This window comes from Trichosurus vulpecula, chromosome 5, assembly GCF_011100635.1.
Source record: "Trichosurus vulpecula isolate mTriVul1 chromosome 5, mTriVul1.pri, whole genome shotgun sequence".
Lineage (NCBI taxonomy): Eukaryota > Metazoa > Chordata > Mammalia > Diprotodontia > Phalangeridae > Trichosurus > Trichosurus vulpecula.
Window position 1 is genome coordinate 218,385,968 of NC_050577.1, and position 24,971 is coordinate 218,410,938.

Genomic DNA, 24,971 nt, shown 5'->3' on the forward strand with positions numbered 1-24,971 from the left:
GAGAGCAAGGAGGTTGCAGCATTTCCATTGTTTTCTAAGGTCTTGTACATTTCACTGCACACAGTAGGTTCTTCATAAAGGTTCATTAAATTAAATTCCTTCAATCAAGAGAAATCCATTGAATGACTACTGTGTGCAGGGGATTATAATGTACAGTAGCTCTCTTAACTGCTTGATAACTGCCAACCTCCCCAACTTAACTAAGTTCTCTAAAGATGCCTCTACCTCGTTGCTGTCTGAGTAAGCAAACAATGAAAAAGATTAGACTTGGATTTTAGGACTTACTTTCAAATATTTTTTTAATTCCCTGTTTTATTTGAATTCCATCTTTTAGAAAAATTTAAGTACGTCTCCCCGTCGGGGAATCGAACCCCGGTCTCCCGCGTGACAGGCGGGGATACTCACCACTATACTAACGAGGACGACGGGCACATACGGCGCCAATTGAATTCATAACCTGGCCATTCTCGCCCCGCCCACGTTGACCAGAAAGGACCAATGAAAGAAGGCTCCGCTCCCCGCTGCCAATTCAATTCAGCTGAGGCCCAAGGTGACACGTGGGACTCGGTAGTAGAGGGAAGCCGGATCACTGAGAGGAGGTCGTTTATTGTTGTGTTCGCCGCCACCTCCATTCTGCGGCCTCAGGAAGAAGGTCGCCTTCCTCGGCTGTGTTCTCTACTCGCTGCCACAGGCGGACATGTTACTCTGTTGGGGGGGGGGGGGTCCTGTGGCAGCTGCCCGAGGAGGACATCGCCACGCCTTCTTCTCCTCAAACCGGAGAAGCCCTCACTTCGCTGCCCGGGAGTCACAGGCCCTCCCAGCCGCAAGGGTCCACGGGACTTGTAGTCTGGCTCCCCGCGCCCCGGCTCTCCCGGAGGCCCTCCCGGACTTCCTTTCCCAGCATGCTCCGCTCTCCCCTCCTCGCCCCGCCCCCGCCTTTCCCCGCCCTCCCTCGGCGCTGGGAGGTCGCGGGCGGCCCGCCTGAGTTAGTGCGGCTGTCGTCGTCCCCGGAGCGTACTAGCCATGGCGGAGGCTCCCGACTGGTGCTCCTTGGCCTCGCCGGCTTCCGTCTGCCACATCACGCACCTGCACCTGAGTTGTGCCGTCGACTTCGCCCGGCGGGCGCTGCGGGCCACGGCCCAGCTCAGCGTGCGCTCCCAGGAGGACGGCCTGCGCAGCCTGGTACGGTGGGGCTCCGGCCCCCGCGACCCCCGACCCCCGCCCCGAGACCCCGCGACCCCGCCGCCGACCCGCGTTCGAGCCCCGCTGCCGGCGCCGGGGCGACGTGACCTTGGGCCAGTCGCTGACCCGCCCGGGGCCTCAGTTTCCCCATCTGTAAAGTAGGAGGGGAGGACTAGATGGCCCCTGAGACCCCTTCCGGCCATAGAGCTACGGTCCTATGACTCCTCCCCCCTTTTTTCATTTCTAAGTTCCCCCATTTACATGTCATTTCCTCGGCCTCAGTTTCCCCATCTGTAAAGCGAGAGGGGAGGGCGGATGCCCTCAGACGTTCCCCTTTATATGTCATTTCCCCATTTCCGACCTCACTTTCCCCCCATGTAAAAAAGTCTTCTCCTGCCCTAGATCTATCACCTTATGACCCCTTTCACAAGGCACTTTCTTCCCCGGACTCAGTTTCCCCATCTGTAATGTGAAGGGGGTAGACTAGATGGTCTCTAAGATCCCTTCCAGACCTAGATCTATGATCTTGTGACCCCCTTCACGAGTCACTTTCTTGTCTGGCCTCAGTTTCCACCTTTGTAAAGCGAAGAGGGTGGGCTAGATGGTCTCTAAGACCCCTTCCAGCCCCAGGTCTATTATCCTGTGACCCCCTTCACAAGTTACTTTCTTCTCTGGCCTGGTTTCCCTGTCTGTAAAAAGAGCCCCTGAGGGGCCCCTTCCTGTCCCCTCTGCTCATTTGGCCACAGTCTTGTTAACTCGAATTCACTCACTGCCTCTTATCCCTGGTCAGCTCCCCACCTCCATCACTGACCTCCTACACATGCAGGCCCTGGACCTCTGCACCCCCCCCACCTCCCGCCCCCATCATATCCCCTCTCATCCTAAGCTTCCTCAGCCCCATTCCCCCCTTTTCAAACTCTGCTGGGACCAGGACTAACATACCTCTCCTCCTCTCAGCTTCCCACCCCAACTCGTGTCTGAAACTCAGCCTCCCACTTCTGTCCCCCAGACCACCCAAACTCCCCTTGTTCCCAGACTTTACAACCCCAATTTCAGTTCCCCAGCCCTTTCCAACTCTTCTTCCTGCTCAGCACCCCAAATCATGATCACCCAATCCTTCCCCAAACTCACAGCCTTTCCCCACCTCAGCTTCCATTTCAGTTAAATGAATTTTAATACTTACTCCCTTAACATTTAACATTGGGGATGAACCCCTGCTGCTCCCCATCATCTCATTCCCACTTCATACCCCCTCGGAACCATGGGAGGGACCCAGAAGAAGAGCCAGACCCACCCCTCTAATTGGTCTCTCCATTGTGCCCTCTGCTACTGCTCCCTGCCCTAAGCCTCCCTCCCCGCTCCAGTTCAGAGCCCCTGCTCATTTCTGGGCACCCCGGTCCGCCTTCCCAGTGTCCAACTTCCTTTCCTTGCTCTTCAGCTGTTGTCAGCCGAATCCCTAGTTCCTGATCCACCCCTCTTGTTCTGTCTACACTTCCTGTGCACCCCTCCTACTCCCATTCCCCCAACACAGTCTGTGGGCTCTAGGTGTGTTCTAGTTGCTGTTTGCTCAATCACTCCTGTTTTTGTAATTAAAGGGCACTTCTTAGTTAAGACCAGCAAGACTTTGAATCATATGCTTGCCAGAAAATAAGCATTGGTTGTTCCGTCATGTCTGACTCTATAAACCCGTGGACCAATGGGGTTTTCTTGGCAAAGATGCTAGAGTGGTTTGTGCCATTTCTTTTTGCTTTGGATTAAGGCAAACAGAGGTAAGTGACTGGCCTAGGATCACACGGCTATCAAGTGTCTGGAGCCACATTTAAACTCAGGTCTTCCCTGACTGGCACTCTATCTACCGGGCCACCTGGCTGCCTATTGTTAAAAAAGTAGCAGGTTTTTAAATGTTCTCAGAGTTTCAGCTCATTCATAATTAAAAGATACCTTTCATCTGAGGATCTCAAAGAAGGAGAATTTTAGAAACTAGAGGCAGATGACAGGGCCTGTCCCATTTCCCCCAAATGGCCATGATAGGGTTTATTGGGACATTATAACATGAGCCTCTTAAATCATAATAATAAGAAGGTTCCTATGCTCCAGACAAGGACAAGATCAATGTATGAGGTTAAAACAAATTGGACAGAGTAATACCCAGATTAGAGAGGCCCCCAAGGCGGCCTCCTTTTCCATCAGTTTATTGTGGAATAAGGCATTTTGTTAGTGTCTCCAGCTAGAAGAACCATCAATCCAGCCTCATTTTAGAGGTGAAGAAATCGAGGCCCAGGGTGGATAAGTAAGTGACTGGCCCAAGGTATCCCAGGTGCTAAGTATAAGAGGTCAAGTTTGAACCCAGGTCCTGGAACTTGGTACACTGAAAAGACCATTGAGGATGGCCTCTGGGCTCCTGGCCTGCTCTAGGCCTGTTAACTTAAGTTTTTGTGCATCGTAATTGTGAAAGATCTTTGGGCAACAAGGCATGGTACTTCCCTCCCCAGGAGCCCCCGCTATCCTGCTGCCCCCTGTAATTTTCTCAAAGTACATTTTGTTTCTGAGTCATGTACTTTGGTCTACTTAAAGTAACGTATCTTTTGCTAAGATAGCATGGGCAGGGCTAAAGCAAAGTTGTTTGAATAGGGCATTTCACTCATTAAGAAAAGGAAACAACCACTTGTTAATTTATGGCACCTTCTAGTTGGAGCTTGCACAGCATGAAGCTGAGAATAGACAAGTTAGCCATGTATTTTTATGGCTGTCTTTTCTGGTTATCTGGTTTTAGAAGACAGCCCTCCTGTTACCTGATTAAATATGGACCAAGTACCCAGCCAGTAGGAATTTGGTTAGTAAGGCCCAAGGTTTAGATCGAGTGAAAAATAATATTTTGGCTGTTTCTAACAGTGGTGGTCTACCTTTAGCTAGAGCCTGAAGCTTACATTGATGCTTGGCTTCCAGTAATCAAGGACGTTGGCAGTAAAGTTCTGGGTTTTTTAGGTTTCTTTTTTTAACTTATAAGTTTCAGTTTCCCCTCATTCCTGTTACTCAGGGCAGACTTCAAGGATTGTTTCTAAAAAGTTCAGATCTTTATTTGAAAGTATAATGTAAAAAAATATAAGTTGTAATGTTTAATAATTAACCTTAATTGACCATCACCTCTCATGTAATTTCAAACTTGGCATTCAAGGTTCTCCTCAGTCTGGTACTATCCTGCCTCCTCCTCCAGCTTTATCTCTGTGAGCCCTTCACATGGGCTGGAAGGGTCCACTACCTTGATTCCTCAGCACCTCCCTGACAATCCCTGGGTGCCTTGTTGTGGTGCCTCTATACCTTGGACCTTCTGTGCCTAGCATGCCTTCTCCCCCTCAGCATCCTATTGATCCTCAGAGTTCAATCCCAAACCCTGCAGTGGATAGCAGACATCTGCAGACCTTGCCTTTTGGGAGGGGGGTAACTCTCCAATTCACTTATACAATATCGGGCAATCCTGTTCTGCAAGAAACTTCTTATGCCCCGATCCTACTGTAGTCTCCATAGAGCCAGAGAGAATAACTAACCTAGACTTGGTATCCCCCCACCCAGCACATGTCCGTGCTTTCTGTACCCAACAAACATTGCTGAATGAATGAATGAATGGAGAAATCTGTGGAAGACCCCAAGTAAGAAGGAGGGTCTCAAATGAACAATTTAGAAAGGCATAGTTCAGATCTTTATTTGAGAAAATATTGCTCAAAAATCTTTATAAATTATGTTTAATAATTCATCTTAATTGTCTTATTCTTACCTTTCAAGTAAGCTCAAACTTGGCATTCAAGACCCTCCTCAATCTGGCACTACCCAACCTCATTCTCCAGCTATGCCATTTTTATCTTGGCTCTGAAGAACACTTAATGAAGACTAATTCTAGCTCATTAGATTTCTTATTTAAAATTAATATTTAAAACTTCTAAATTTAGGGTCTAAAAGCTTTGCATAGATGTTCTAAAGATAACATTTAATCATTTGTTAGGACTTTTTGCTTTTTAAGATCTTCTTCCAGTTTATTGGAAAATGTATTTATTAAATCCCTCCCTTGTCCAGAGAGCATTGTGCTAGATAGATCCTAGGGGAGAGAGCTAAACAATAGCACGCAGCCCCCAGAGTGGACAACAGGGTGGGAGGGATATAACCCACCTTGCTTTGGTGCTTCAGCAGTCTGCCATTTTGTGGGGGTGGGGTGCAGATGCCAGTCCTCTGTACGTATGCGGTCTTTGAGAATTGCGGTGTTCAAAGAATCATTGCCCCCCGCATCCATCCTGGTCCTGAGATTCTTTGGACTAGGGCTGATCCCCTAAATATGCCATCTGACCCCGCTCAGTCCAAGCTTTCCCAGCCCAGTAGGACTGACTAGTGCCTGTACTCGGCCTCACTCTTGAGACTCCGGGGTCCCTTGCATGCCATGATAAGGCACTGGATTAGAATTATAATATAGGAACACATGCACACAGTTAGAATGTAAAACAGACATGGGTGGCTAGGTGATGGAGTGGATAGAGTACAAGGCCTGGAGTCTGGAAGACTCCTCTTCTAAGTTCAAAGCTGGCCTCAGACACTTACTAGTTGTATAACCCTGGGCAAGTCACTTCACCCTGTTGGCCTTAGTTTTCCTCTCTGTGAAATGAGCTGGAGAAGGAAGTGGTGCACTGCTGTAGTATCTTTGCCAGGAAAACCCCAAATGGAGTCACGGTAAGTCAGACACAACTGAAACAGCTGAACAACAAAACAAAAAAAAAAAACAGACGTGGAAGGTACAGAGTACCAGGGAAGGCCTGAGGAGTGATGACTTACTTTCTGGGGTACCAGCGCTTTATTTAGGAGTCATTGTGTTGTTCTTGAAAGTCATTTGCCCAAATCAAATCCCCCCATCCGCCTCCTGTGTGGCCCAGCACTCATTCTCAGCCTTCTAAGAAGTGAGTCTCCTGCTCACAGACTACTTCAAACCATAGGTTCTTGTGTGGTTGGATTTTACATACATCTTTCTAGTCACATACACGTTCATTCAGTAAATATTTCCTATGTGATCTGAGGTGCTGAGATAAGTGATAAAGGAAATAAAGGATGAGAAGACCGCGTAGGTCCCATCCTTGTGGCAGTTACAAGACGGTCAGGTAAATGAGAAATAAGCTACATAGAATCATATGGAAGACCAGGATTTTGGTTGTGTATAAGAAGTACTACTCAGAACATAACTGAAGTGTATGATCATAGGATCATACCTTTATAACTAGAACAGAACTTAGAGGCTGTATCAAGTACAACCCCATCATTTTACAGATGGAGAAAGTAAGGCACAGAAGTGGTTTTTTGTTTGTTTTATTTTTTAACTTGTCCAGAGTCACTAATTATTGGAGGCAGGATTTGCACTCAGATCTTTTGCTTTCCGTCTTAGATAATTTAATGCAAGATAAATGGGGTTACATTTTTAATTATATGGAGCTAATCATAGATCATCAGATTATCTGGTTTGTAGAGTGTCCAGGCTCTTTTATTTCCTATCCTTTTTATTACCATGTTTTTTTTTGGCTGTGCACTGCTTACTATAATGTTAACTGAGCAGTGTGCCAGTAACAATTTATTTGGAAACTTCCTGTCAGGTTTGGAGCTGTAAGCTAAGATTCAGTGCCAAGAGGCAGCATGATGTCAGGGAGACCCGCTTTCATATCCTAGAGCTCGTGACAGCAGGCAAGTTACTTAACTTTTCATTGCCCCAGACAGCTCCCTAAGACGGCAGCTCTCAAAGTGTGGTCCGGGACCCCTGCAGGTGTCTGTGACCACTTTGGGGGGACTGCAACCTCAAAATTATTTTCGTAATACTAAGATGGTTTAATTTCTGATGTAGTAAATTAATCTTTCACTATCATCTACATAAACAAAAGCTATTTGGTAGGGGAGTGGGGAGTCCATTAATTTTAAGAATTTAAAGGGGTCCTGAGACTAGAAAGTTTGAGAATCATTTCTCAGAGTACACGTTGCTGGAGGGAGGTAGGAATATTCCCCCACAGGGAGGAAAACACAAACCTAGGGAAAAGCATTGAAATCAAGTTCTAAAATGCATCATCTAGATCAGGGGTGGGGAACCTGTAGCCTGGAGGCCACATGTGGCCCTCTAGGTCCTCAGGTATAGCCCTTGAGGACCTAGAGGTAGCCTCGAGGCTGCAGGTTCCCCATCCCTGATCTAGTCCCTAACTTCAACGTTTGCCTGGATATTTCAGAATTGTCAATGGTTATCTATTCAGGGCGTCCCAAAAATCTCATTGGATTTTAAAAAAATATTTAGGGTTTAAAAGCTTAAAACTACACTAAGCTCCCAAATGTGTCCTTCCTTTGACGCATGCTGGCTGTGTGACCCTGGGCAAGTCACTTAACCTCTAAGAGGTCTAGGTAACTCTCCAAGATGATGAAGTTTCAGAGAAGGTGCTGACCTGCATCGTTAAAGGGAGTTCTGTATTCCAGTGAAATCACAGGTCAACTCTGTAGCCATGTCATCTATATACAAGCTATAACCAAACCTTTTCCAGAAACTTACATTTAAAAATATCTGTTTGAATTTTGGGTCATCTTTGGACTCATTGGCCCCCATTCATTTACTCAGCATCTAACTTTTCATAATCAGTTAGCTGTAATCTTCATAGAACAAATCCAACCTTCAGTTCTTTGGGTGAATAAAATAACCCTTCTCTTGTTGCTTATGTTTCTTACATCACTCAGTTTTAAAATCCTGATTTTATTCCAGATTTTGGATACAAAGGATCTTAAAATAGAAAAAGTCGTGATTAATGGACAAGAAGTTCAATTCTCTCTGGGTGAAAAGCAGAGTTTCAGAGGATCCCCACTGGAAATCACTCTTCCTGTGGCACTGAGCAAGTATGGTTATCACTTTCCCTTGTAGTTCATAGACAATAGAGTCTTAAATTAATTTTAGGAAAAAATTTAAAAAATTTTTTTGGCATGGTAATTTTGTTACTGTCTAACATTTCTCATTTGTTGGTTTCTGGGTCAAATGGAAACTACAGCACTAAGTGTGTGATTTTACGATAAGCTAAAGAAGCATATAGACAAACCCTTGAATTTAAGCATTTGAGACAGCTAAGTCACACCAGACAGATAAAGATGATTCTGACCATAGCTTAGCAGTAGTGGAAAGAATTTTAAGAGTACTTAAACCCATGCTCAAATTTTAAAGTAAAGTCAGAGAGGAGTTTTTTTTTTTTTTTAATAAATTAGCTAGAAGGAATCTTAGAGATCATTTAGTTCAGCCTCCCACTTTACAGCTGAGGAAACTGAGTGTCTGGTTATATAGCTGGTTAGTAGAGCCAGGATTAGAACTCAGGTGTCCAGATTTCCAGTCTCAATTCAATGCCATTTTTGGCTGCTGTTGGGTTCATCCCTCCACAATTCTTCTGTTTCACTGATAAAAATACCTATTTATAATCACACTACCAGCTGTACTAATTTTCCTAAGTTATAGCTAATACATCCTCTTACTTCATTAAGAAGATTGAGGCCAACCGAGTTCCCTCAATTCCCCTCCTTCCTTCCTCAAAACTTGTCCTTACCCGCTCTCTGCTCCTTTCTAGTTACAGAAAAGGTATCCATCTCCCTCACATGGGATGTCTGATCTCCCCTATCTGTGCCCTCAGTTCCATCTCTTCCACCTCCCTTAGGACCTAGATTCGGCAGTCATTGCCAGAGCTGGGCCTGGTGGTACATGCCTGCACTCTTGGCTGAGGCTGACAGATCTCTTGCGATCGGGAGTGCTGGGGTGCAGTGAGCTACGTCGACCAGCTTTATGCACTGTTTGGTATTAATATGGTGAATCCCAGTGAACCGCCACCAGTTTGTTAAGAAGAGGCGAACCACACCCATGAATAGGCCCTGCATTTCCTGCCTGGACAAGATCTGTAGAACCAGTCTGTGAGGAGAATCATCCCTTACTGTCTTTATTCGTTTTTACAAATTTAATTTAATTTTTTAAAATGAACAAGAATTAATTTTCTCTCTCTTCCACATCCCCCATCCCTTAAAAGAAAAAAGAAAAACCAAATCCCTGTAGCAAATATGCATAGTCAAACAAAACCAGTTCCTATATTGGCTGTGTCCCAAAATAGATATATATGTATGTGTGTGTGTGTGTGTGTGTGTGTGTGTGTGTATGTATATATGTATATGTATATATGTATGTATTACATATATACACACACACACACATGCACACACAGGGGGGGTCCTAAAAGTCATGATGTTGTTTTTAAGTTATTTAAACTATTAACACCTAAAACTGCATTTTGACTTTTGGGATACTCTGTATGTCTCAATCTATGCCTTGAGTCTGTCACCTTTTTATTTGGAGCTGGGTGGCCTACTTCATCATGGATTCTCTGGACTTATGCTTGGTTATTGCATGGATCAGAGTTCTTAAGCCTTTCAAAGTTTCTTGTCCTTGTGTGTATTTTTTCTCCTGATTTTGTTCACCTCCCTCTGTATCAGTTCATACAAATCTTCCTAGGTTTCTCTGAAACCACCCCCTTCTTACAGTACAATGGTGTTCCATCACATTTACATACCATAACTTGTTCAATCATTCCCCAGTTGATGGGTATTCCCTTAGTTTCCTTTGCCACAAAGGAAAAAAAGCAGCTATAAATCTATTTCTCATTTTTATGCCCCTTGAATCTCCTCCCTCTCTGACTCCTGTTTGCCCACAGGATAAGCTCAGGCTTATCCACTCCCAAGGAAATTCTGCTTTTAACCCTTTTTCCCTGTACCTGTACTGGGCTCTGTATCTTTGTTCTCTTTCACTGCCAGACTTCTTGAGAAAGTAGTCTACGCCCAATGCCTCCACTTCCTCTACACCCATTCTTTCATCAGCTTCTTGCAGCCTGGCTGTTCCCACCAGCGGACTCAGGCTTCCCTCTCTAATGTCACTAATAACCTCCTTCTGATGGCCAAGTCCACGAACCGTCCTTAAAGCTCTTGCTTCTACGACCTCTCTACAGCATTCAACACTGTCGACCACATCCTCTTAGTGAATATTTGCTCCTCACTTGGCTTTAGAGACACAAGCCTCACTGTGTTGACTCTTTTGTCTCTGATCCTTGACCAGTCCTGCTCTGACTGAAGTCACATGGTTTCAGTGACAGTGCTAGGCCTAAAACTCAGGTCTGAAGCCCCTTGTGCAGATCATGCCTACCATAACTGGCTAACAAAGCTCTTTGCTTGTTTGTTGGCATCTACCAAATGCTATCGTGATTCACCAAGAATCTGCATTGCACAGAAGAAATGATGGAGGCGTGATTTCTGCTTCCTTTGACTTTGTTCATAGCGTAGAGCCATATGCAGAGAAGGAACCCTTCGTGTTTGCTTTGGGTCATAAGGAAGTTTGGTTTAATTTCTTCCTGGGGGGTAGAAGGCATGACCAAATATGATTATTACTCCAGCTTACTATTTCCTATGCAGCAGGGATTCCTCACCTTTGTTGGATCATCTGGCCAAGCCTGTGAAGCCCTTCTCAGAATCATGTTTTTAAGTTCTTAAAGTTCATAGGGTTACACAGGACATCAGTTAGAGCAGAAGTAGTCATCTGCATATTTAAAAATCAAGTTCATGGACCCACCCAGCCCAGGCTAAGAATTCCTGCTCTGCAGTTTGAGCATTTGCACTTGAAAATGGACCTGAAATGTAAAGGAATTCCCAATGTGGGGCTCTCCTAAAGGAGATATCTCCTGGAAGCCTCTTTGCTGATCTTCACTAAAAAAGGACCTGAGAGCAGTTTGGATGGGTCCTTTGGGGTTGCTGTTTTTTAATGAAGTGGAACATTCCAGAAGCTATCACATTAGCTCAGTATTTGTGCTATTAATCCCAGAGTTCTTTCCCAGCATCTTTTAGCTGTGCCACATCCCAGCTATAGACTCCTCATGTGTGTGTGTTTTGTTTCCTGCAGAAAGCAAGAAGTGGTTGTGGAGATTTCCTATGAGACCTCCCCCCAATCTTCAGCACTGCAGTGGCTCACGCCTGAACAGACATCTGGGAAGAAACACCCCTATCTTTTCAGCCAGTGCCAGGTGAGAGGGATCTCATGATTAAGACTTTCTGTAGAAAGAAGGTGGGATTGAACTTGCTCTTGAAGGAAGCCAGAGGGAGAGCATTCCAGGCAAGGGGCGCAGCGAGAGAAAGTGCCTGGAGTCTGGAGATGGCGTGTCTTGTGGGAGGAACATCCAAAAGACCAATGTTCTAGGATCACAGTGTACCTGTTAGGGGGGATGGTGAGGGGCAGGTTAGGAAGGTTTCTGAACACCACACAGGGTACTTTATATTTGATCTTTAAAGTACTAGGGAGCCACTGAAATTTAAGTGGAGGGATGGCAGAGTCAAACCCGTGCTTTAGGAAGGCCACTTGACAGTTGAGTGGTGGGTGGAATGGAGTGAGGAGACTTGGTAGGGAGACTGGAGGGGCTAAGGAAGAGTCGTCTTTTTTCTCTGGAGGCAGATGGCCATTTGAGTGCCCCTTTTTAAGCAGGGAATTTCTGCTGCATCTCTGAGGACTCTTCTAGATCTCTGCATAGGGGCAGGCTAGTGTTTAGCTTTCCCGTGGAACCTGAGACTGTAATGTGGCTCTCTTGAGAGGTGATAGGGAGTGAGAATTCCTCTCCACCCTCTCCCCCAAAATGGTGATCTATGAACATGAGGTTGGGAGGTCCAGTGACAGCTTCCATTGACTTACATTACATTGACAAGGATAAAGTGAAAAGTTCCACCAGACCTTTAGACCTTGAAGGAAGTGCTAGACCAGATGGATGTGAGAAGGAAGGACCCATTTTTAGTAAGACGCAATATGAATGAAGATGTTAGGATGGTGGGGGGGGGCTCAGTCCTCCCTTATTTGCCATCCTAAGGTTGACCCCAGGACTGGAAACTTTTGAAACCACAGCCAGCCAGCCAGGCAGTCACTCAGCAAGCTTTTATTAAGCACCTACTGTGAGCCAAACAAAAGACAGTCCCTGCTTTCAAGGAGCCCACATCCTATGGAGTAGGCAACATGCAAACAAGTATGTACAGACCAAACATGTGCAGGGAAAATGGGAGCTGATTAGCAGAGGGAAGGCTGTTGTGGCTTCAGTGGAACCTAAAGTCTGCCCGTGCATTAAAATGGGAAATAGGCTCCATTTCCATTTATGGACAAACCTTGCTCTGGTAATTCATCAGAATCCCAAGTCTCATCCTTGGTTTAAACAGTCCAGCTTAGAGTGGCTGTGGTAGCTAATAATCTCTCCTTTCTCCTCCTCTGCCCCAGGCCATCCACTGCAGAGCAATTCTCCCCTGCCAGGACACTCCTTCTGTGAAGCTGACGTACAGTGCTGAGGTAGGGGATTGCTCCCGAGGAATGCCATGAGTTGTCCCTCTGGTCATTGTTGGGACTAGATCTTTAAATGAAGATTTATAGCTAGAGAAGGGTTTGCTGCTTTAAATTCAGGCCAAGGGCTGTGAACAGAGACTTTGGCCTTCTTTTGGAGTCATCCCAGTGAGGTCAGTGTCCAGTACTCTGAATACAAAAGGAAAGGACTGTTCTGAATTAGGAATAGGCGGTGTTTAGAGCCTTGAGCCTGTTAAAAACATCCAAGAGGGGAAATTTCTTTAAAATAGTTAAAACTTAAAGCAGCTACCTTTTCCAGGTTAAATGTGTTTTTTCGGTTCAGTTGACACACATATGGAGATATAGAGATGTCAGAGAATCTGTGTGGATGCCTTAATGGTGGAGGTTGCAGAATTGCTACATTTTAACAGCATCACATAAAGGACAAGCATTTCTGACTTAGGTCAGTTCTTCTGACGCTCTCCCAGAGTTAGGAACCAAACCAGCTTTGCCAAATAAACGGGTCTTGTGAGAGCCCTCCTGGATATCTGATAACCCCAGGATTTTAACACAAGCAATGTAGTGGAGAGTGCTTAGCACCAGAGGTCAGGAGGCCATTCCTGGCCTTTTACTACCTTTCTGGGCCCCACTTGCCTCATTTGAACAACAGAACTAGTGTTTTGCATAACTAAAGGTCGGTGCTAGGCCTCCAGCTTTGTATTTAGCATGGATTCCCATGAATTCAAACCTAGATAAGTCTGTGGTCTCCAGCTAAGAGATCCTCAAGCCTAACGTATTTGAATAATTCACTTGCTGGGGCATGGAATGAACCTTCAGGGCTAAGAACTAAATTCTGGTGTTTGCAGAAAACTCGGGCCCCAGGCATTATGTTGCTAGAGCATCTCAGATGGCCACATGGCCCATAGCTTTGCCTCTGGAGGAAGCCGCATTCAGAATATGCCTTTATGATCGCTTGCTGTCCTTTTCGTAAACATGGCCAGAGATGATGTCTCGGCTATTTGCAGGCTATTTTTAACATTAGTAATTTTTACTGTTAGAAAGTTCTGATGTCCAGAATTTCAATTTTGTATTAACAGTACGTATTTTTTTAATCTGTAGTCAGTCAGTGATGCATGCCTTATCCTCAGTCGTTCCCCCATGAAATCGTTTGGGGGCTAAAGGCACATTGTCTATTTCACTTTTCTTTATAAAGAAAGAACAGATGGGCATTTGGGGGTGTGGAGGCCTAGCCGGGGGATGGTCTTTGTCAAAGCACGGACCAGGTTTAGGTGCTGCTATCCACATTGGTCCAGATTGCTGGCTGGCCATTTCATGTGCTGAGTAGCTAAAGAAGAAAGGAAGGGGGAAAAGGGAGACTATTTAATATATGTATGTTAAACAGTCATGGGTTGAGTTTTGTTTCTAATGGGGAGCTCACATTTCTTTTTGATTAGGTATCAGTACCCAATGAACTGGTGGCTCTTATGAGTGCTGTCCGTAATGGAGAAGCCCCTGATCCTGCAGACTCCAGTAGGAAAATCTATAAATTCGTACAAAAAGTAAGAATCCTGGTCCAGATAGTGCGTTTGCAAGGAATTGCCTTTTTTTTCCTTTTATTTGAATCTAAAATGAAGATGTTTTCCTTTCCTATTTTCTTTTGAAATTTACTATTTGTAATCTTCAGAGACAAAAGCTTAGATTACCAAGATATAGGTGGTAGTTGTGGACATCATGTTACAGTTGTCCAATAAAGTCAGCTCTTCAGCACTCATTTGGGAGGTGAGAAAATGTTGAACCAGTGAAATGGATTTTTCTTTTAAGAGATTCAACCAAAGGCCGTAGGGCCTTCCTTTTGTTGTTTTCACAATAAATGTATGAGAGTGTAAGTTTGTATAACACTAAATTTATCATAGGGTACGTTTCTTTCCCATAAAATATATATTTACCTTTAGTAGAAAACTTAGATTTTGTGCTTCCACAACAGTACCTTTTTACATGTAAGAGAAGGGAAATGTTGGAAAATTACATCTGCAATTAAGTATCAAATTATAGATCTCTTCCTATGTTTCCTTCTGTCCATCTGCTCTCTTATTCCTACCTGCCAACTGTGACTCTGCTAACCTCTGCTGGCTCAGCCCCAGCTCTTCTGCCAGCTTGCTGGGAGAGCTTGGGCAGTCCTGAACGGATGACCCTGCGACCTCTGCTTCCTTGTCCCCAAAATGAAGGGCCAGGACTAAGTGATCTCAGAGAGTGGGGCGGGAAGAAATTTCATTTTCAGCTGTAAAATTCTGACTGTAGGATTTAATGGTAGGTGAGATGGTAAGGGCATGTGAGCTCTGCTTGGAGGGAAACCATCATTAAGTGTGAAATAAAAAAAGGGTTTCTCTAGATAGAAGTAGCCATCCATATTCTAGTGGGAACAGGGTGTCTTAAAAAGTCTGGACGCAGTTTTAAGCTTTCATAATTTCAAACTGTACCAAGACTTTTGAGGAGAGTGTGTGTGTGTGTGTGCGCGTGTTAATTTGTTTTCATGTTGCAGACAAATGTAAACTTGTAAACAAAGCTAAAGCAAAGTATACACCCTAATGACAGTTAACTAAAACGGTACACAGGAATGAATGAGGATTGATGAAGCCCTTACCATGTGTTTACTCCGTGCTAAGCCCTGAGGGTTGAAATATAACAGCAAAGCCTCCCCTGCTCTTACTGAGCTTACATTCTAAAGGGGGAGATGACACAGGCATGAATGAATGGATGGATGGATGGATGAGTGAAAAGCATTATTAAACACTTGTTGTGTGCTCCAGGCACTATGCTAAGTACTGGGAATACAGAAACAAGCCAGAAAGACAGTGCCTGCCTCCGAGAAACTTCTGTTCTGAAAGGGGAAGACAACACATGAATAAAGCAAGAGTTGGAAAGGTAGGGGGAAGCAGGGTTGGGAGAGAAAGGGAAGGAAGCCTGGTGGGCAGGCCTGTGGTTTGGAAGTGGTCAGAGCTTCATCTGGTGACGTGGTTCTGAGTTTTGAGAAGGGGAGAGCTCACCCAGTCACAAAGAGGAAGGTTCCTCAAAGGCCCAGGGGCGCAGGCACAAGGCATGCAGTGATGCATCATGGTCAGCGCAAGCCTCCAAACGCTTCAATCATTTGTTCAAAACAAGCGCAGCTTTGTACCCTGACCCTACCAGGATCCCTGCACCAGCCCTGTCCAGTGTATCTGGCTGGAGATTTGTGGCTGTTTTGTATTTTCTTGACTTACTTAGAGGCGACGTGGTGTCGTGGAGAACGAGCCAGCTTCTCTGTCCATTCCAGGGAAACCTATGTTCAAGTCTTGCTACCGATACAGCCATGTGGTCTTGGGAGGTCACTCCAATTGGTGTGCTGGTCGGATATCTAAAACTGTAAAGTAATGGGGCCTCTGGGGGGTACGGTGGATAGGGCGCTGACCCAGGAGTCAGGAAGACCTGAATTCAAATCCTGTTTCAGACACTCACTGTGTGATCCTGGGCAAGTCCTTTAACAGCTGTCTGCCTCCGTTTCTTGAGGATAAATAATGATAAGAAATATGATTATTTATTATAATAAACGAGGAGGATAACAATAGTATCCCCATCCTAGGGTCGTTGTGAGTTTCAAATAAGATTCAGCTAGTTTGCAGTTAGTGTGGAGGCTGGATTTCCTCAAGGAGCCAAATTATTTGAATTCTCACTCCATATTTCCATTAGAAACCAGTTACTATATATTACAGAAATACAGCTTCACACAGTGCAAATTAGAAGCATGCCCACTGCAGTGTATTTACTATTTGCACTAATTGGAACTGAGTACCTTGCAAACCTTAAAGCATCATTAGCTGGTACTTTTCTTAATTTTAGAGAAGGTGATGACCTGCATTGGTAGAGAGTCTCCTCATCTGGGAGTCCCCTGAGCCAGAGCAATCCCAGGTCCGGCCCTGGTCCCTTTCCCTTTGCTTTCCTGTTTGTCCTTGGTCTGTGCATTATCCTTCTCTCCCCATCATTTGCTAACTCTCTCCCCCTTTCTTTGAAGTCTTTGTATTTGTTGTGACTTTTACTCCATTGGATCTGTGATCTCATCAGTGTGTGGACTCCATTCTCACATGCAGATTGCAGCTCATCCTTTCCTGCTTAGCCTGTGAGGCTTTTGTCCGTCTTGTCCTACAGATCAAATAGAGGAGGCCACCCAGCGTGCTGGGGGCTGTCCTTAAGACCTTTTGTCATTGAATGGAGACCAGTTAATATTCTTAGGTAGCATTCTATTTACTGTGTGGCAGGACAAGCCTTGGGAGTGCTGGTGGAGAGAAAAGTATAAGGCTGTTTATGAATAGATCCAAAATTAATATTTGTATTCAGAATACCCTTTTCTTCTAAGCTGTGGTTCTGGGGCTGTGAATTTTCCCTTTCTCCTGCTTCTGCTTTGACCAGGAAAGAGACCCCAGAATCTCCGCATTGGAAGGTGCTTCAGAAGCTTGTAGCTCAGGCCCTCTCTGAAGCATACATTTCCTCTAAACCATGTATCTCTGAAGAATGGTCACTGAGCTTCTCCTTAGGGTAGCTGGCTGGTGCGGAGGATGGAGCACCAGGCCTGGACTCAGGAAGACTCTCCTTCCTACCTTCAGCTCTGACCTCAAGATGTTTATTGGCTGTGTGACCTCGAGCAAGTCTTAGCCCTGTCTGCCTCAGCTTCCTCACCTGTAAAATGAGCTGGAGAAAGAAATGGCAAACCACTCCAGTATCCTAGCCAAGAACACCCCAAATGGGGTCACGAAGAGTTGGACGTGACTGAAAATGACTTAACAGTCACCTCTCCTTACTTCTAATGATGGCAATTTCTTTACCCTTCATGGTGGCCATTGTTTCCAGGTTGCTCCAATTGTTGTGGGAGGGTCTTCCTTATGTTGAACCAAAGGACTTGGTCACTGCCATAGCCCCAGTGAATCCACTATCTGGATTTAGCTCTGGGAATAGTGTGTTAGGAGGGACATTGTCAAACTCGGGCACCTCCAGGGGAATGGAGGGGAGGTGGAAGCAGAATGGTTATAGCACTGGAGACCATCCCACATAAGGAGTAGTTGAAGGAAGAGAATACATTGGTCCAGAGGAGGGGAGACTCAAGGGGGCAGGGTAGCTGTCTTCACATTTTGGAAGGATCCGTCAAAGGTGGTGAAGAGGTTAGACCAGTTCTGCTGGGAAGAACTACAGACAGGGTTTGGAAGCTTCATATTTTAACTGGGCTTAAGGCCCAAAGTTGATAATAATGAGAGCTGTCCCAAGTAGAATGGGCTCCTTTGAGAGACAAAGGATTCCCTGCCCCCTGGAGGTCTTCCCAAGGAGTCTGGATGAGCCCCTCACCCTTCCTTCGAGACGGCTTAGACTCGATCTCTTTGGTGTTTCCCAGCTCTGGAGTTCTGTGATTCATGTTGGGGAGTCACATGTACCAGGCACATACTGTTTCTATGTCAAGCGTGTTTCTAAATGTATCCCACCAGAAGTCCTGTCTTATAGAAATCCTTTAAGTAAAGAATGGATTTATCTGTAGAGTTTTTCCCACGACGTACCTCAAGCTAATATGAAAGGACATTTTGTAAAACCAGGAATACTGAAACAGGAAGTGGGAGGTGGGTCAGTGAAAACATTTGTGTTCCTATGATAATTGGTAATAAAACAACAGAGAACGTGTATCTGCTCCCTTTGGAGGTGACATTCTAATGAGACAAAGGGAAAATATAGAATAGCCTTTTATCTTTAAGAGATGTTTAAAGTATGTTGTCACCATTATCCCCAAATGACATAAATTGTGCAGTAATGCCTGGATGAGTTCGTGAGCCAAAGTCAGAGGCCGCCCTTCCTCACGGGACTCAACGGAAATGAGGAACCATCTTGACGTGGGCCGTATCAAGAGCTGGAGCCTTTGGCCGCTCAAAGGGCGAACTTCTTGTGACGGCAGCTCTACTATCCTAGGAAGGGGGATGTATTTCGTTTTTGCACATCCATAGGCTCCCACGCTGCTGGTTTTTGGACTGTAACGTGAACGTTTGTTTGGCTTTTTGCCTTCCCCAGGTCCCAATACCGTGCTATCTGATCGCTCTTGTCGTCGGGGCCTTAGAAAGCAGGTGAGCATTCTTGTATTTGGCTTAAAGTCAATGGGAAGATCAAGCTTGGGGCAGGCAGCAAGATGAATTAGCCCCCTGAACTCTTCATGGATATTAATAATTAGCGGCTTATTCATTTATTCCTTAAAATACTCACTCCCCCTTGGAGCAGACTGGTGTGACTTAAAAATCATCTTGAATGTGAAATGTAGATTTAGATTTACCAGGTCTGACTGTCACCCTGCATCTGTAGCAGTCTTTGTTTGCCTGAGCTAGCTAGCTTCTTCTTTCACATTTTTTAAGAATAAATTCTTATTTGTGTCTCTTGTTTTTTACATCACCAGAATTTCTCCCAGTATCCCTCTCTCTCCCACCTCCCAGAGAGCCATCTCATTTAACAAATATTTTTTAAAGAAAGGTAAAGAGGGAAAAGAGAAAAAACTCAGCAAACTGACCAATCCATTGAAAAAGTCTGAAAAACATGCAGTGTGCCATACTGATGGACCTGCCACTCCTGCCAGATAGTAGGGTGGGGACGTTTCTGATCTCAAGCAAATCATGCCAGTAACAAACCCAACCCCCTATAGTCAGAGATACTGAAGCAGAGCTCGTCGGAGTTGGGGAGGGGGCACAGACTTAATGGAGGGGAGCAAATTATTTTTGTTTTATTCTTACCATGAGTACTCTCATCCATTTTAATGAGAGCTTACGTGAAGAGGATACTTAGTAATTTATTTACTACTCAAGGAGAGACATAATTGTCGATTAAAGTTTGACAAGTAGTTGGCCCCACTTGCCCCTCGTGTCTCATTGGTGTGGCTTCCTAGAGGTATGAAGAAGAATTGATATTCCTGAAATCTGTCCCTGTCTATTAGTTACTCAGCTCTAATTCTGTTTAGAACAGGGGTCCTTAAGCTCTCTTATATCCTGGATCCCTTTGGCAAAGTCTATGGATGGATCCCTTCTCAGAATCATGTCTTTAAATGCATGAGATAAAATATATAGAATTACTAAGGGAACCAGTTATAGTGAAATATAGTTATTGAATTTTTTTTTAAAGTTCACAGACCCCAGGTTAAGAAGCTTACTTTTAGAGGCAACTAAGTGGCAGTGGATAAAGCCCTGGACCCTGGAGTCAGGAGGACCCGAGTTCAAATCCAGCCTCAGACACTTGCTAGCTCCATGCCCCTGGGCAAGTCACTTAATCCCAGTTGCCTCCAAAAAAAAAGAAGCAATTTACTTCTAGCTAGCTGCCTGCCCGGATTGGGAGGGGAAAGAATGTGCCCCCACTCCTCTGGGATCCTTACACAGGGCCCACATAATCCTAGGAGGGCACTTGGGTTTCATTCCTCTTATGTGCCAGGTCATGCCTCCCTTAAGAACAGTGGACCAATGTTCATGTGAGGAGCATTAGCTTTGTATGGAGGACCCATCTCCTCTTCATTGCTTTCCCAGTTAATCCTTCCCCATTGCAGGATAAGAGATTGGATCAAAAGATGTGTTTGAATTTTAAAAATTTATTGAGGTATGATTTTACAGAAAGATTGGCCCAAGGACGTTGGTGTGGTCTGAGAAGGAACAGGTGGAAAAGTCTGCTTTGGAATTTTCTGAGGTTGGTGACTAATTTCTTGCTTTTAATTATTATGATTAATTTTAGGTTATTTTTGAGGTCAACAGGATTATGTAAACATATCACCTTATTTTCTTAAAATGTTATTGTCATCTTTTGTTTTTATATTATCTGTATTTCCTAATGTATCCCTCCTTCTTACCCCTCCCACAGACATCCTATAGCAAGGAATAAAAAGGAGAGGGAAAAAATTCAGCAAAATAAACCAACATGTTGAAAAAACCTGACATTATATACAGTGTTCCACACCCATAGTCCCTCACCTCTGCAAAGAAGTTGGGGGAAGAGAAAATGGCATCTTATTAAGTAATATATAGCTGTTAAGATTAATATTAAACAGGAGCCTTTACTGAAAGCAGTCTGAATTACTTTCTCCAGACTGAACGGATGTTGAAAATTGCAGAAGATCTGGGAGGACCTTATGTTTGGGGACAGTATGACTTGCTGGTCTTACCACCTTCCTTCCCTTATGGTGGCATGGAAAATCCTTGCCTTACTTTTGTGACACCTACTTTATTGGTAAGTGCTAATATTGTACAATTTGAGGCTGTTATTAGGTCATTCTCAGAAATGTACCAAGGTGGGAAGAACCTTGGAGTCTTGGTATCATAGAAACGAATATTTTCACTTACCTAATTTTAGTTAACATTTTTCATTATATATTATTATAACTATTATGGTTCCATTTTTCAAAAGTTTTTTAAAGAACCCTCTGTACTTAGGAGAGAAAATATTAAGTTCCAAAGATTTTGGATTTTGCTTGAAGGATTAATAGAATAGTATTCGCCTCCATTGTTTGGGCGTCCTCGTCCTCCCCAGATGCACTGATCATATGTGGCATGTAAGCAGCCCATGATCATGCCAGTAATGTGTCAGATGCACACAGAAGTAGAACCGGGGATAAGGCTGCTTAACTGGCTTTTTTGAACCTGTGCATTTGTTCATTTTCAATACTATCTCTTGGGGAGGAGGGAAAGAAGAAAGAGAAAATAACCAAGACCAGAAAAGACCTGAAAGAAGGGGCTTAATACCAGGGATTAATGTTTGAGGCTCCTACCTGTAACAGGGGAGATGGGGTCAGGCGCTTGGTGGTCTGCCCTGCATCCACTTTTTTTCTCTCTTCAAGTGTCTCCTTTATCATGTCAGGTCCCCGGTCACAGAATTCCCATGGTCCTTAGTTCCACAGCATGATATAAATACAACTTGTCTTTAGATCCCTTTGGGAATATAATCTCTGGCCTAAAGGTAACTTTCTCTTTTTGTGTTTCAGGCAGGTGACAAATCACTCTCCAATGTAAGTCAAGGTTTCTTTTACCATGTTCTCAGTGTACAGAACTGTTCAGTGAGCCCAACTTTGTGCTCCTTCATCATGTGGTTATAATAGAGATACATTAAACAAAGATTATTAGCAGCATTTAGTTCAGTCTTCGATTGACTCTCTGTTTTAGGTTTTTTTCCCTATGATTTATATAGTTGGGTGTTTTGAATTTACTAGTCAGAAATAAGAAGGGTCAGCACGTTACAATGCAGAGAGCCCTGAATGGAGAGAGGTCTCCTTGCCTAGGCCCCCTTTCTGCTGCTTGCCAACTATGTGACTTTGGGTGAGTCACTTGACTTGTCTGGGCCTGTGTTTCCTCCAGGATTGAACTAGGTGGTCTCCTAGGTCCTGTTCATCTCTAAAATTGTGTTTTCTTGCCTTCAAAATGAAAGGAAGAAAAAACAGGAAAATTTCTTATAGTTGAATGAGACTGGAGTCCCAACCCTGGGGCCATTACTGCTGGACAGCCTCACAACAGAGTCAAGGGGCAGGGTCAATACCTTAACATAGTTGTGGGATCTTTTTTTCCTCTTATCTCTCTACTATAAGCAGATTTTGACTAAGAGAGAGCATTGCTATAAATTTTTTTCAAATTTCTTACACATTTGAATGTCTTCTTTTGTTTATAGATGTATAAACTATTCTCTTTTTACTCCCTTTTTAGCCAGATGATATTCTTGGGCATTTTTAAAAATTGACTAATAGGTTTAATGAGGCTTTGAGTATATTAGCTAGAGGCTGAGCTCTAGAAAACTCAGATTACATGCAGTTGGAGGAAGGGAAGATGGGTCTCCTTGCAAGCCCTGACAGTTTCTCCCCCTTCCCTCAGGTGATTGCCCACGAGATCTCTCACAGCTGGACGGGAAACCTGGTGACGAACAAAACTTGGGATCACTTTTGGTAGGATTTGCTTCCTGTCATCCTCAGTCTGTGCATGTGTTGTTGTGGACGTCTCGTCTCCCCAGGTGGATCACGAGCTCTTTTTGTTGAACACAGTGCTAGGCACAGAGCAGGTGCTTGACCCATGATCTGTTCATTTCCCGGTGTGACCTGAGCATGAGCTAATGCAGAGTCCAGGTTGTGGCCTAGCCCCCTGCTGGGGTGAAATGCTCACCAGAGCTCTCCAACACTGATAACTGGGAGCCCTGTGCTGGCTGCTGAGGCCAGGCTGCGCAGCCTGGCCTGTTCTGGGAATCAGAGTTGCCATTGTCCACTTCCTGCAATGCAGCTCAGACCATCTCCTCTACTCATTAAACCAGTGCCCCCTGGTTACCACCAGGATCGAATAGAAAACATTGTTTGGCTTTTAAACCCCTCCATAGCCTGGCCCCTTCTTGCCTGTCCAGTCTTCTTACACCTCACACTCCCCTGTGTACTCTAACCCAGCGACCCCGGCCTCCAGGATATCCTCTCACAAGGCACTACATCTCCAGACTTCAGGCATTTGCACCGGCGGTCGCGATGCTTGATGTGCCTTCCCTCCTCTTCTCCATCCCCTGGCTTCCTTCAAGTCCACCTTCTTGGAGAAGCCTTTTCCAGTGCTGCTTAATCTTAATACCTTCCTTCTAAAACTAGTCCCAGTTTGTCCTCTCTGTGTCCTTTGGTAGTTATGTGCGTGTGGACTTCGCTATTAGACTGTAAGTGCCTTGAGGGCGGGGACTGTCTTTGGCCTTTCTCTTCCTTTTTCTTTGCCTCAGGGCTTAGCAGAGTGCCTGGCACACAGTAGGGACTTAATAAATGCTTGTCGAGGGTGACAACAGATATGAAGACATTTATTTAAATGGCACGTTTTCTTTCCTCTGCTGTTGCAAACTGATCTTTTCCTTTTCTAGGTTAAATGAAGGACATACCGTGTACCTGGAACGCCATATTTGCGGCCGGTTGTTTGGCGAAAAGTTTAGGCATTTCCACGCTTTGGGAGGATGGGGAGAATTACAGAACTCGGTGAGACAGTCATCCTCCAGATGGCTGACCAAACTGCGCAGGCTCAGCCGCTGATTCCTAAAGCTGCTTTTTATGTAGGAGCAGGAGGAGAGAGAAATAAAGGACGTCACTTTGGTTCTAGATCAGCGGCACTCAGCATGTAAGACTAAGACTGACGGTTTTAGATCAGAAAGGGAAAAGCCTCACGATGCGGCTTCTCTTGAGCGTCTTCTAAGCTGCGTCACCTGAGGAGAATCACTTAGCCCTTCTCTGCCTCAGTTTCCACATCTGTAAAGTAGGGCTAATAATAGCTCCCACTTCACAGGTTTGAGGGGATGATGTATGTAGAGCATCTGGCAAGCCCTTAAAGCTCCATTTAAATATCGGCTCTTATTACCATATTTAATTTTACTGCAAAATAAAGTTGGTCATGTTGAAGCTCACTTATACCCTCTCCTCCAAAAATAAAAAACGTGACTTGTCAGCCATATGCCATAAAAATGTGTATACAGTCTTCTTTGAGGAAGTGAGTTCTTTTGTTCACTCAACACTCGCTTAATTAACACCTCCCAGATAGTACTGTGTGAATAATAATGTGTGTAGTGCTTTATATAATTTACACTAATATATATTAATATATGACATAATAAAAGTAATAATAACATAATATAATAATATTATAGGTAGTGCTTTAAGGTTTGCAAAGGTCTTTACAAATACATAACATAACCCTGGGAGGCAGATGCCATTATCACCCCCATTTACGGATAATAACGATGATGATAGCCAACATTTATGTGGTGCTTACAACATGTCAGACTCCATTCGGAGTGCTTTACAAGCAGTGTCTGCTTTGGTCCACACAGTGACCCTGGGAGGTAGGTGCTGTTATTATCCACATGTTAGAGATCTGGAAACAGGCAGACAGAGGTGCAGTGACTTGCCCAGGGTCACAGCTCGTCCGAGGCTGGATTTGAACTCAGTTCTTACTGACTCTAAGCCTAACGTTCTATGCACTGTGGCGCCCCTTCCTTCCCCCCACTGCCTGGCTGAGTTCACATTTCACCGGGTTTTGTTTCTTATAGATCAAGACTTTTGGAGATACCCATGCCTTCACCAGACTGGTGGTGAGCCTGAAGGATGTGGATCCTGACGAGGTGTATTCTTCTGTCCCTTACGAGAAGGGCTTTGCTTTGCTCTTTTATCTCGAGCAGCTTCTGGGAGGACCAGGTAACGCCGGACATTGTCTTCATCTTTCTCCTAGAGGGAGGAGGTAAAAGAGACTGCTTCTCTTAAAGGGTCTCTACTCTTCCCGTTTTCATAATTGCACTGTGGCTCAGAAACTTAACCTGTCATCATGTAACTGCATAGCCCTGGAGTGTTTACAAAGTGGCCAGGCACTTTGGGCCACTGAGAGTCTCGCAGCTAGTCTGT

At 44.7% G+C, this 24,971-nt stretch overlaps 1 protein-coding gene and 1 non-coding gene across 2 annotated transcripts in view; one reads left to right on the forward strand and one right to left on the reverse strand.

Annotated features, from left to right (window-relative positions):
* Nucleotides 1-350: 350 nt before the first annotated feature.
* On the reverse strand, nt 351-422 carry TRNAD-GUC. Its single transcript has one exon. It is a non-coding gene; the product is annotated as a tRNA-Asp (tRNA).
* A 512-nt stretch (nt 423-934) lies between these two features.
* The window catches only part of LTA4H (leukotriene A4 hydrolase), a 41,787-nt gene continuing 17,750 nt past the window's right edge, over nt 935-24,971 (forward strand). The window contains exons 1-12 of the mRNA XM_036761675.1: nt 935-1,182; nt 7,943-8,073; nt 11,150-11,270; nt 12,500-12,568; nt 14,014-14,118; nt 18,635-18,687; nt 20,206-20,278; nt 20,675-20,815; nt 21,567-21,590; nt 22,444-22,514; nt 23,447-23,558; nt 24,623-24,767. Of these exons, the coding sequence (XP_036617570.1) occupies nt 1,024-1,182; nt 7,943-8,073; nt 11,150-11,270; nt 12,500-12,568; nt 14,014-14,118; nt 18,635-18,687; nt 20,206-20,278; nt 20,675-20,815; nt 21,567-21,590; nt 22,444-22,514; nt 23,447-23,558; nt 24,623-24,767 (1,204 nt within the window). The 5' untranslated portion in view covers nt 935-1,023. The remainder of the gene's footprint in view (nt 1,183-7,942; nt 8,074-11,149; nt 11,271-12,499; nt 12,569-14,013; nt 14,119-18,634; nt 18,688-20,205; nt 20,279-20,674; nt 20,816-21,566; nt 21,591-22,443; nt 22,515-23,446; nt 23,559-24,622; nt 24,768-24,971) is intronic.